At 42.0% G+C, this 12,218-nt stretch overlaps 1 protein-coding gene across 23 annotated transcripts in view; it reads left to right on the plus strand.

Annotated features, from left to right (window-relative positions):
* Window positions 1-12,218, plus strand: part of phldb1b (pleckstrin homology-like domain, family B, member 1b) — a 167,899-nt gene that overhangs the window by 127,058 nt on the left and 28,623 nt on the right. For 14 of the 23 annotated variants that reach the window (XM_034239914.1, XM_034239916.1, XM_034239910.1 and 11 more), the window contains 8 exons: window positions 1,968-2,279; window positions 3,324-3,461; window positions 4,328-4,465; window positions 6,847-6,975; window positions 9,530-9,685; window positions 10,584-10,694; window positions 10,820-10,909; window positions 11,962-12,096. In XM_034239914.1, coding sequence (XP_034095805.1) covers window positions 1,968-2,279; window positions 3,324-3,461; window positions 4,328-4,465; window positions 6,847-6,975; window positions 9,530-9,685; window positions 10,584-10,694; window positions 10,820-10,909; window positions 11,962-12,096 — 1,209 coding nt within the window. The remainder of the gene's footprint in view (window positions 1-1,967; window positions 2,280-3,323; window positions 3,462-4,327; window positions 4,466-6,846; window positions 6,976-9,529; window positions 9,686-10,583; window positions 10,695-10,819; window positions 10,910-11,961; window positions 12,097-12,218) is intronic. The other 9 variants (XM_034239921.1, XM_034239927.1, XM_034239925.1 and 6 more) reach the window with 5 other exon arrangements.

Genomic DNA, 12,218 nt, shown 5'->3' on the forward strand with positions numbered 1-12,218 from the left:
ACAGGAAATGAAAAAGAAGGGACATATTCCCGACCACAGCTTGATTTGATCTAATGTTCCGTAGGCTTACATAGGGGTGGGCGATATTGAAAAATATATTATCACGATATTTTTCAAGCAGTATCACGATAGACGATATATATCACGATATTTTTTCATGTCGGTTATTATGGTTATTTTTCAAGTTACTTAACAGTACAAGCACCTACAAGGTAACAGAAACTAAAACAAAAAGGAGTAACAGACCAAAATAGCATTTCAAGCTGGTTTTATTTCTGAAATGAATCCCTGAATGAACAATTCAACATTTTGATATGGCTTCAAGGCACAGTTTCTCAGTATAAAAATGAACTTTCTGAGGTAGCACTAGCACTAGCGTGTCAAACAACTCGGACTGAACTACCAACACGAAAGCAGAGGTGCGCTGACATTGTGAAATCGATCGGGCTTGATATATGGTGAAATTAAAATCAGTAGGTGAGGCTGGGGGAGCGGGAGGAGAAGACTCTCCGTCCGCTGTCATAGCACCCTGCGCCGCGCACGGAGAGCCTCTTCCCCTCCCGCTCCCCCAGCCGTTCAAATCCAGTTTTGGACAGTCTGCCGTGGTTCCATCCCATTTCAAGTGCTGTTCGAGGCTCGGCGTAACCCTCGGAGCACACTCTCCAATCACAGAGCTTGAGGACTATCACGGGGTTTGTCAAACAGAGCACATGGTGTAGTCCAAACGATAGCTGGGGATTCTGGGTAGTGTAGTGTCTTCTGCCATCCTTTACTCCGAAAATATATTTGTTTCTCCGAATCGAAGGGGAAAAATACAAAAGCATTGCACACAATTTAAACCAATCAATGTTGTGTAATTAACAAGGATAATCTGGTGTTTTTTAGTCGATGAGTAGTGCAGATATCACTGTAAACTCAATCGACAGTAAGAGGAATACTTACTTCCGGGTGTACAATTCTCCGTTATCCAATGGGAATGGATGCTCACATTGCCTTTAAGGGCAGCCGACACAAACGAATGCCGTGCTTCCATGAGCGTCAAATCCCGCCGCAGATGGGAATACATTGCAATCAGTTGAAAGCTATTTGCGTCCCTTTATGAAGCTGAAGGAGCCTAGGAGCGTCACAACTGCACGCCACGGACACTGACCAAACGTCGCTCCTGGACGATTATGGAGTGAGAGTGTGTTGGCTAACCCTAACCCTAGCCGGACAGGGGATCGTGTCCGTCTCTGTGGCTTCAGGCTTGATCGCCGTTCAAATGACAGTTTTAATGATCTCAATGGGAATGGTTAGCGTTTCATATGCACGCAAATAAAATAAAAATATAAGCCAACAGAATCAACCAAGACAATAAATGAAGTGTAATACTGTCTGAATCCTGACTAGACAGCTTTAGAGCATGTCTTTCACATCAGTTTTTTTTTTGTATAGTTTTTTTTTTTTTTTTTCACGATAGATACGATATCTCTGAAAAAGCATATCGTGGAGACCTAATATCGTCACGACGATATATATCGTCATATCGCCCACCCCTAGGCTTACATTATTATCAGTGTGTTAAGATATACAAACTAATATAGCTCCTTTTTTATTAAAGAAATGAGTCATATATCAGCTCCCCATTGATATGTTTCGATCAATAGCCTATCACGTGCAATGTGTTTGAGCGCTAGCATATAGAAGCGCAAGTGTTACATAGTGATGTCACTGTGTTGTGGAAGTAAACAATGAAGTCCAATGGAAGCGTTTCAGGCAGAGAGGGAACTTTGGGATTTTTTCCTTTCAGTCCATTTACATGCACAAAATCATACTTGGCACACTACAGGAAAGGGAAAAGCCCAAAAGCATAACAGGGCCTCTGTAAAGTATGTGATAATGTGTCTTCTGAACCAATCTGTTGCTAAGGTTTGAGAAAACCCTTAACTGAAGTCCCTGTTTAATCGAGTGTATACTTTTGGTCAAAGGAGAGACAGCGACTGGAGACCATCCTGAACCTCTGCGCAGAGTACAACAAAGGAGACGGCAGCGAGCTGGAGCCACTGGGCTCGGGGAGGACGGGTTTCCCCGGGGCGCTGACGGACGGCTCGGGGCGGATGCTGTCCCAGGAGAACATCCTGGGAGGAACGCCGTCCCAGGCCACGCTGCGTCTGCTGCAGAGGCAGAGGGAGAGCGACGAGGAGAACCTGAAGGAGGAGTGCAGCAGCACGGAGAGCACGCATCAGGAGGTGAGGACGTCTCCTGCTCTCAGCGCAGCTCTGCACAAAGGGGACAGACAGGTCAGAGGGGACGCTCCTCCATAAGACGCTCTCTGCATGCCACTATGGAACCAGCATGTGCTAATAATGAACATGGCTTTGCTTCATCAGTGGTTCTTCAAGTGAAAGCTTCAAAAGGAATGTGTGCATAAGTCCTTTATGCCAATGCATGTGAATATCTGCTATCAGGTTTCATCACAATACCTTTTTTATCGTGGGGGGAAATCAATTTTTGTGACTGCTCAATTTTAGATGAAATAATTGGTTTTAAATATCTATACAAAAAAAGTTAGTTTAGAATTTCAAATAAAAAACATTAAATAAAATATAATATATTTATAGAAACATAAGAAAAGTAAAATGTCCAATAAAATATCAAATAAAATATTTATTTAAAAATAAGGAGTTAAAGTAAAAATGCTCCTTCGTCTATTTTGTTGTTTTATAAATGTATAGCTAAACAGTGAACAGTTAATTATTTATGCAGCTTTCTAAAAATAATCCATCAAAATTCAGGAAATCATAGTTGTCTTATTGTAAAGCACGTAGAAGAGCCTTTGTCATTAACGGCTTGATTGTCACGCTATTCTCAGCATGTGTACAAACAATATCAGTCAATAATTCAAAGTTATTAGTTTATGTTGTCTTTACATAATCGTTGGCTAAAAAAATCAAGGGACTGATTCAACAAATTATTGAACAAATAATTGCTGTAATGTAAATATTAGAAGAATACATCGGCGATACACCACTAAACTCAACTACTTATTCCATTTTGTATTCCTATTTATTGGCCTTTTAGACTGTTTGTGGAGGTCTGACAGATGTTTTAAGTAATTAGAAGCCTTTCATTACAGTGGCTCCTGCATGAACCTATCTATCGCCTCATGTCTTTTTCCTCTCTTGCTGTTGTTATATACGGGTTTTAGTGAATGCCATCTTTATTTGGCATTGCACTTTGCTGTAATGTTCCATTATCTGGTTTGAATTGGTTATAACTTGTAAATTCTTCTACCAAACTTCTACCCACTGAAACCGCCCATCTCTCTCTCCCTTCCTCTGCAGCACGAGGACTCGTTGGGTTCGGGCCGTCTGGAGCTCGGTTACCTGGAAGACGAGCGCGTTCGCGTTCTCGCTCGGATCGATGAGCTGAAAAGCCGGTTTACGGAGCTGGAGCAACAACTCCAGGAGTCCAAACAAGAGGTACTACAGCTGACGGAAACAGATTGTTGTTTACCTCAGTGTGAACACAGGCTGGACTCAAGTAAAACACCTACATTGTAACCAACCTAAAACTTGTGTTCTCCACAGCGTCATTACACTGTGCCTCAGTTACTCTGTGGGGGCCTAAAACCTAAAGCTCAGGCTGATTCCATATTTGGCGGCTATATTTATTTGACAGATAAAGATTTGACACAATCGGGCCACCGTATAGATCAGTTGTTAGATTTGGCTGCCCATATACTCGGTGTGCGAGTACCCGGGTTCAAATCATGCCTTGGACCATTTCACTGCGAGTCCTCCCTGATGTCTAACCAGGCCACTTCACTAAAGGCACTGGCAGTCCGAAAACATCTTACAAAAATAAAATAAGATTTGACACAATTTATAACAAGCTTTGGAAATCCAACACATTGTTAAGAGTAAACTAGTGGTTACCATCCCTTTTATGGGTATTGGGAGGTCCAATTTCAGATGCCTTTAAGTTTGGTGGAGTTAGTAAACAACTCCACCAAATAGATTGCTTTTCCTTTAAACTTCTCACATGGTTTAATTGTGATAAATGTTCAAATGATCCACTACTTTGCCAAAATCCAAAATAGGAAAACAGATTTGTGTATGAGACCTTTTTATATAAAGTAGTTTGTATTAACTCCACCTCTATCAGCTAAAAAAAGGACATGCTGCTCTCACATTTATTCTTTATTATTATTAATCGGGTGATATCATAATATTCTAGTCAGAAGGAACAGAACAGTACTTTAATACTTAGACAACATTTAGCTTCTAATACTTCTGTAATTGTACACACCGCTCACCGGTAACACTGAGTGCCCCCCCCCCTCCAGGCGGAGATGGAGCGGGCCCTGCTGCAGGGCGAGAAGCAGGCGGAGCTGGACCAGATGGAGGCTGAAACTGACATCATCACCCAGCTGCAGCACAAGCTGGACGAGCTGGAGAGCGCCATCCGGAGGGAGAAGGACAAGGTACGGAGAGCAGTGGATACACACAGCTCACATGTTAAATGCTGGATTTGAATCCGACAATTACATTTCAAGTCTACTGGATTCAAATATCTGGAGAGGTACATTCTTGGAAACCAGAAAACACACGTATACACTCTCTGCCTGTGCTCCTACAGTCTCCTAAACCTCTCTGAACTCTGATGGTTTGTCACTTTTGGTGTCCTACACAAGTCAGAATTCCTGTCTGGGTCGATCTATTCAATTCTTCACCTCAGGAATGCTTGGTACAGTCAACTCCAGCCATATAAAGGGCTGAAAAAAGGATTGGATTGACCTTTTTGGGAATTGTTTTTGCATGTTTTTTCTCCCTAGAAGTTTGCTCTCAGGTCAAATTCCATCTTTGTTCTCCTTAGCTGGACTCTGCTAACTAACTGACCTCCAATAACCCCTAATCCTTTCTCTGCTTCTTCATCACTCACAGTTACTCTCACACACTGTGCTCACCTGTTTCCTCCCTGTCTGCGTGACAGACCCTGTTGGTCAGGAAAGCTGTCCTTTAAAGGCTGTTTGGGCTCTGTAGTGCACGGGTCTTTGAGTAAAGTGTTCCAATAGTGGACAGATGAAACTCTACTAGCATGTTCTCTTTAGTAGTTTAAGGGGGGTTCTTCTTCTTTTTACATACAACTCACCACATTTGAACACAAGCAAGATAGAAATCTGAAATTGTGTGTTTCTAGATTGTGTTATTGTACGATAGGGTACGTTGAAATTTGTTTATACATCTAAGATGACAAGATATATATTCTGTGGGAAATGTTAAACTACATTTGACATAGAAACGTTGGGGAAAAACTGCTTAGACCTGCTGAAAGCTTCACCTGAGTTTACCCTCATCCCTGAAGACGTAAGAAAACTCTTGTCAGTCCTGGTAGTCCTTTTTACTTTACATCTCAATATGAAGCTCGTATCCCAGAGCACAAAACTGAAATGTATGGAAGCCATGAGATGCAAACTGAGAAAAAAACTAAAATGTGTGATCCATTTACTGAGTCTAGACCAGAGGTCGCCTTAACCGAATATTTTCCGTCTATGACGGATTTTTTTTAGCAATGACGGAAAAATCTGAAAGCCTTCCGTCAATTTGACAGATTAGAACAAAGTCAGAAGAGCGCCAAAGTTTCCCCGCAGCGGGGCTCCGGTGTTATGCCGTGTTATGCATGCCCGCCCCCAAAAGAAAATTATACCGTTTCCAAACCTAACTTTGCCGTACAAATCATTGAAATGTCTGTGAGCATTTGCCCCCCCCCGACAGAGTTGTGTACAGGCCGACAGGTAATAATGGATTTTGATGGAAATGTTACGATCCTGTCCGTCAAAACCTACTTTAACTCCAGCTTCTATGAGTATAGGCGTAGCCCTCTAAGGTTCGGGCCCCACTGGCTCCACGAATAGCTGAAGAAAAGCTGTTTGTGTGGGAGCAGATTGTCGGGCCTCCTTCCTATTTATACCGGAAGTGAGACCGAAGGTGGGGCCCACCTAGCAGGTGGGCGTGGACTACAAATGTTTCAGTGCTGCGCAGGGGATTACCCAATAGCGATAGCCTTAGAGGGCTACGCCTATACTCATAGAAGCTGGAGTTACAGTAGGTAACTTCAGATTGCACTTTAGTCTGTTGTGGCCAACACGAGTATTACAACAACAAAACACTTGATTAAATAATTGTCATAGGAAAAAAAAATATATGACTTGACGAAAAATGGTAAATTAAAATGATCCTTATTTTCAGCTGTCATAAACACAGGAGAGAAGTGTTTGGATCAGACTTAAAAAATGGATCATCCGAGCTTTTTTTCTCAGGGCTTCCATAGGATTAGCACCAAAGAGACATGATGTTTCAGTTTTTTAACTGCTTCGACAGAGTAACGACTGTCAGACATTGCTTCGTTTACCACGTAATTTTAAAAATATTTTGCGGCCAAGTAAATTATAGACCAACTTTTTTTTTCAACCTAATTGAGTTATAATTGTTAGAACATTTATACGGTATGTTCTTTAAGGGCATGTAGAGCCTTTAATTGTCACTGTGACAGGGGACATTTTAAGAAAGAAAAGCACTATACAATATTATTGGAATTGTATATGAACACTTTGGAGAGTTGGAATGATATGTTCTGGCTATTTGAAGACCACATACAATTTGTGGATCCCAGACTGCTTACATCCTGACAAATCAGCACCTACTTCCTGTCCCCTGCCAAGCCCTTAAAATTTGTCCCGACATGTCTGTTTGCTAACACCCTACAGCTTTTTATTTGCATGGCGTGATTTTTGAGCAGTGTGTCTCTCTTTCTCTCCCCCCTGTCCATCCATCCTGTGTGTGGGTGTGTGTTGTGTCTTTCTAGGAGAGGGCTAATGTTGAGGCCGAGCGCCGGGCCCTGCAGAGCCTCCAGGAGGGCTACGCTGAGTTGGAGAACCAGCTTCATAACTGTCCCGAGTCCCTGAGGGAACAGTTGCAGGAACAGCTCAAAAGGGTGGGTCACCAGTACAACAGAAGCACCTAGAACCCCCCCCCCCCCCCCCCCCCACACACACACACACACACACGCACGCACGCACGCACACACACACACACACACACACAACACACACACACACACACACACACACACACACACACACACCTAATAAATCAGCCAGACACCATCCCACCCAAAACCTTTTAGTGAGTAGCATAAAAAAACGTATTTTATGTCATAGATCAAAACGTTGAAATCTCATTAGCTTTGTGAGAATTGGTCGATAAACGAGTTCCAAAAACCATTGACTTAGAGATGAGGGAGACGGAAGTGGTGAAATAAGGCTAAGTCATTTCCGGGCGTTAGGACTCATGGTGTATTATATTATCTTTGAAATAATAATAGTACTCAGGCAGGCAGACACCTACCGATACAAGAACCGTAAATCATGAGATCAAAGTTTATATTTTAGAAGTGGAAAAAACTAAAGAATCGTTGGGTGATGCATTGCTCTCTCATTGTGGGAGGTTATCTAAAAGCAGAATGTGATATCTATAATATGAAGGTGTTATGTTATTTTTAAGGGATAATGGCGAGTTAACTACGGACAATCATGCAATTAATTGTGATTATATATTTTAACCAATGGGCTGCCGTATTGCTAACTGGGTTGAACTGACTCGATCCAGGGCTCATGTTCGAATCCGACCTGGGACCATTTGCTGGGTGTCTTCCCCTCTGTCTCCCCTTTTCAACCTCAGTCTCTTCAATTTAGGCACTAGTGGCTCGACAAATCTTAAAAAAGAAGAAAACGATTGACAGCTCTCATTTAAAAAAAAAAAAAAACGTTAACACAGTTTGCCTGAAGCCCCACCCTCTCACTGCTCCTGTACGTATCTCTGCCTCAGAGCAGCATGTGTGTGCCAGGCCTCAGCACATGCCCTCACACATAGTGCTCCAGGCACCTTTAACCCTTCAGCAGGGGCCCACTACATATGGTTTACCACGTACACACACGTACACACACACTCAGTGCTCCCTCACAGACGTGCTGTTGCCACGGGCGACAGGAATGTCCCCTCCTCCGCACCACACCTCCGTGCTACTGAGACCCTCAGGTCCACAGTAGCCCACTGACGGCTCCTGGGCCCCTCAGCTGCTGGTGATGCTTTTTGGTAAAATGTGCATCATGTGATAGAGTCGCTGCACCGCATGTGTGAATCTGATCTGCACCCCCCCTCTGTGATTTGTCATGGCTCGCATTATTTGTATAACTGCTGACTAATCAATTAACATAGGCCCTGACTAGATCCATTCTGTGTCCCCCCCGCTCTCATCCTGTGACTCTCTTAAGTCAATGAATGCTGCTGTTTAAAAGAAATGATGAATCTTCTCTACCAGTTTTGTCCGTTTTTATTTTAATCTTTGAGAGTCCTAATTGCAGATCATTAATAAACAGGTGGGGATTTCTAAGAACATTGTAGGTTCAAAAGAATGTCGGGGGGGGGGTTATATTCAGGGAAAACCGAATTTCTGAGATTAAAGTTTGCTGTTTACAAGAATACATAACAATGTTTACTGTTGTTATGAATTGGGAAAGACGTTTTACAAACCAAAACATTTTTTTTTACCAGGCTCTAAACATTTATTTCTGCTGTCAAATTAGGCATTTTAACATGGAGATTATTTTGACATTAATTTTTCTACGTGTTTGTTATCTCAGAGAAACAGTTTTTCCTTGTAAATCTGTGAGTTTTTCTGATAAATGTACAACTTTAATCTCAGGAATTCAAAGTTTTTTGTCTCGTAGACCTTTAAGGTCTTGGGTTATTTCCTCTCCGACTCTGAAATATAATTTTTATTTTTGTATTCCTTTGTAGGTTTCAGGCCCAGTCTGCTACTACGTTTCATTCTTGGGTGCTAAATTGAAAACAGTTAAAAGCGTTAAATAACCTGAGCGTGAATTCACCGTCCCTTGCCTCCTGTGAACTACAGTCCATGTAGTCCCCACACACACCAGTGTCTGCGCTGCAGTAGAAGCATGTTCTTCTTGACCGGCTGCTTGACTAAGCACGGTGCTTGTAGTGTTCCTCAAAAAGAGCTTCAGCTATTCTGCAAAATAAACGTAATCCCTGAGAGGCAAGTGAGAAATAAAAACTGGTGACCCTTAATTTATTTCTCTCCTTGGTATGTGACTTAAAAACAGGTGGGAAACAGTCAGGACATTGTGGTAATACTTATGTTGGCCACAAGAGGCAGATGAGAGCATAAATCAATTAAAACGAAATTATTATTAATTATAAATGATTTATCTTTAAAAAAGTATCCTGGCAAATATGTTTTAATGGGAGAGAAAACAATTAAGCTCATACTTTGAAATAAATAATCACCAGAATTATTTATATCCTATTTGCTTCTCAGAGCTTCCATAGAACAATTGAAAGTGAAAAAATACATTTAGTTGTTCTTTACGCAACGACGCTCTGAGCATTGTGGATGGCTTTGAAACTGAGCAGTGTGTTACGGAGAGTGTGTGTAACCACTGTTGTTGTGCCTGGGCCTCCATCAGGACGGAGATGCCTTGGAAACAGGAACCAAAAAGTTTGAGGACTTGGAGTTTCAGCAGCTGGAGAGAGAGAGCAGCCTGGAGGAGGAGAGAGAAACCATGAGTCAGCAGCTGCTGCAGGAGAGAGCCGAGTACCATCGCATTGTGGCCAAGAGGAAGGTGAGGGAACTCCTGACAGGCTTCAGCACCACAGTATATAATGGATCGGTTTCTGTGTAGGAGTTGAAGCAAACAATGACACTGTAGACATTCTTATACCGAATTAATTAAATAATAGTAATGATCTCCATTTAGTTACATTTGTCCAATCAATGACGTTTTGTGGGGTTATTGTTTTTGTGTATTTATCATCATTAATCATTTCATTTAGCCTATTGTTTACACTTCTATGGTCGTGGTTAGGTTGAAGAACAAACGAGAAATGTTCTTGAAAGATATTAGACTTGTATTAAAAGTAGTTGCACCCTTTCAACACAGAATACCCACAATACAATGCAACCAAATGTAATTAAAATAGCTGAAAGTAACACTGCCATCATATGAATATACATATATTTAATGAAATTCAATAGAAAAGGGACCATTTGAAAAACAATGGATTCATCTTATTTAAAGATAGTACATTTATTGTATGAATAATATATATATTTGTGTATGTTTTAATTTATAATTCATATATATTGAATTAGTTAATATGATATTATATATATATTTATGATAATAATATTACAAATGTAAATGATTAATGATTTAAAATAGATTTTAATGAACTATAAAGCTTTAAAAAAAGGTTATTTAGAATCCTGTGTAAAAAGAATACAGTGTCCACTCACACACACCAGGCAGCCAAACAGACACCAACATCTGGAGAGTTTGTTGTTTGTTTTCAATATTTCTTTTCAACAATACTATTATAACTTCCACCACAGACATCTGGCGTTTCCACACAGAGGTCTTAAAGTCAGACACCTTGCAGTCAGGCATCCATGTATCCTGTCCTGCCACACTGTCACAGAGCAGCTTGCATTAATGATGTCTTTCTCTCCCCCCCCCCCAGGAGAAGGTGTCTGCTCTGGAGAGCCAGGCCAACCAGCTGGGCCTGCAGGCGTCTCAGGAGTGTGAGCGGCTGGCCAAAGACCGGACCCTCACCCTGCAAATGCTCCAAAAGGTACCAAGTAACACTCACTCTATGAGTACATGGAATAAAAGCTCACCCTGAGTATTTTAATTTTTTTAAAGTACAGATTATTGCCTGTGTTTTATCTTTCTAATTCTGATATGTGTGCCTAACAGGAGAAGGACAGGCTGTCCGCCCTGGAGAAGAGATACTACAGCTTGACGGGAGGAAAGAACTTCCCCAAGTCCTCCACTGCCATGAGAGAGGTAAGACCACTCCCAGAAACACAAACTCACACTCCGTGCTCCTGGCCTGAAAACAGTGAGGACTTTTCAGGCCTCAGCTGATTCCATCCTCACCACCATGAACCCCTTTAACTCTAAGTGTTGTAAAGGAGTGATCAGACTAATGGCAGGATTGTTTGTGCCCGTTTGTTTACAATGTGGAGTTGCCGATGATTGGTGTGTGGAGCAAACTAATCATTACATGGTCACCACATCACCATCACACATGTGCAACAGCTGATGATTTAAAGGGTAACTCCTGTGTTTCCCAGCTATTATTTACCTGGACCCTATTCATGAGCTAAGAGGGGCCTTTTTTGGGTTTTCCATTTCCTGTAGTGCAGTGTTTGCTGCATGTAAAGGGTCTGCAAACGCTAGAATTCCAAAGTTGCTCTCCCACACGGTAAGGAGCGGGCCATCTCTTGGTTTGACATGCTGCTGCTACGAGAAATCTCCATATTTTTGGGATGAATATGATCTTATCTTATTTTATCTTAGCGTTTGACCAATCATAACTGGGCCGGCCAGCTAACCAATCAGAGCAGACTGGGCTCTGGTTTCAGACAGAGGGTGAAAAGAGGTGCTGCAGCACAGGCAGTATGAGAAAAATAAAGAGCTTTTTGAACATTAAAGCGTGGAGACATGTCACAGTGGAGACACAGAATACAAATATGAACCTAAAAATGAGCATAATGAGCCCCTTTAAAAAAAAACTAACACATTTGGGCCACACTTTTGTGTAATGTGAATCTGAGAAACATTTTAAAGCAGGGTCCAGGCTTTCAGTATCGAGGGGTTTAAAGCTTCTTAACATCATTAATATCGTTGAAATGCAAAGTCAACGAATGCTACAACTTTCTTTCTGCTCAGTTGCAGACAAATAGGCTGACAAATACAGAAGTTACCCTTTAACAGAGGAAGGGCAAACGGCAGAACCTGATTCACACAATCCTTCATTTATTCTGGCGAGCAGAAGTTGTGTTGCATCAGTTTTCTGTAGGCATTAAAGGCTTATTCCTGAATTGTTGAAACAGGATGCGCTCCGTGTCAGCGAGGCAGACCTGTTGTCGGAGGACGTCCACTCCTCCCAGCATTCCCTCTGTCGAGCCTCTGCTTCCTTCTTACATCCCCCTCCTCTCTGTCAGTTGTACCCCAGCAGCCCTACAGAGGTAACCAGACTAATGATCGCTGCATGAAGCCCCCCCGCTCCCCCCTCTGCTGTTTTGCTGTTTTTGTCCGGGTCACAGTTCCACTCTAATTGCACCGGTTTTCACTCGGGTCGCTTGTTTTT

Source organism: Gymnodraco acuticeps, unplaced genomic scaffold, assembly GCF_902827175.1.
Source record: "Gymnodraco acuticeps unplaced genomic scaffold, fGymAcu1.1, whole genome shotgun sequence".
NCBI lineage: Eukaryota > Metazoa > Chordata > Actinopteri > Perciformes > Bathydraconidae > Gymnodraco > Gymnodraco acuticeps.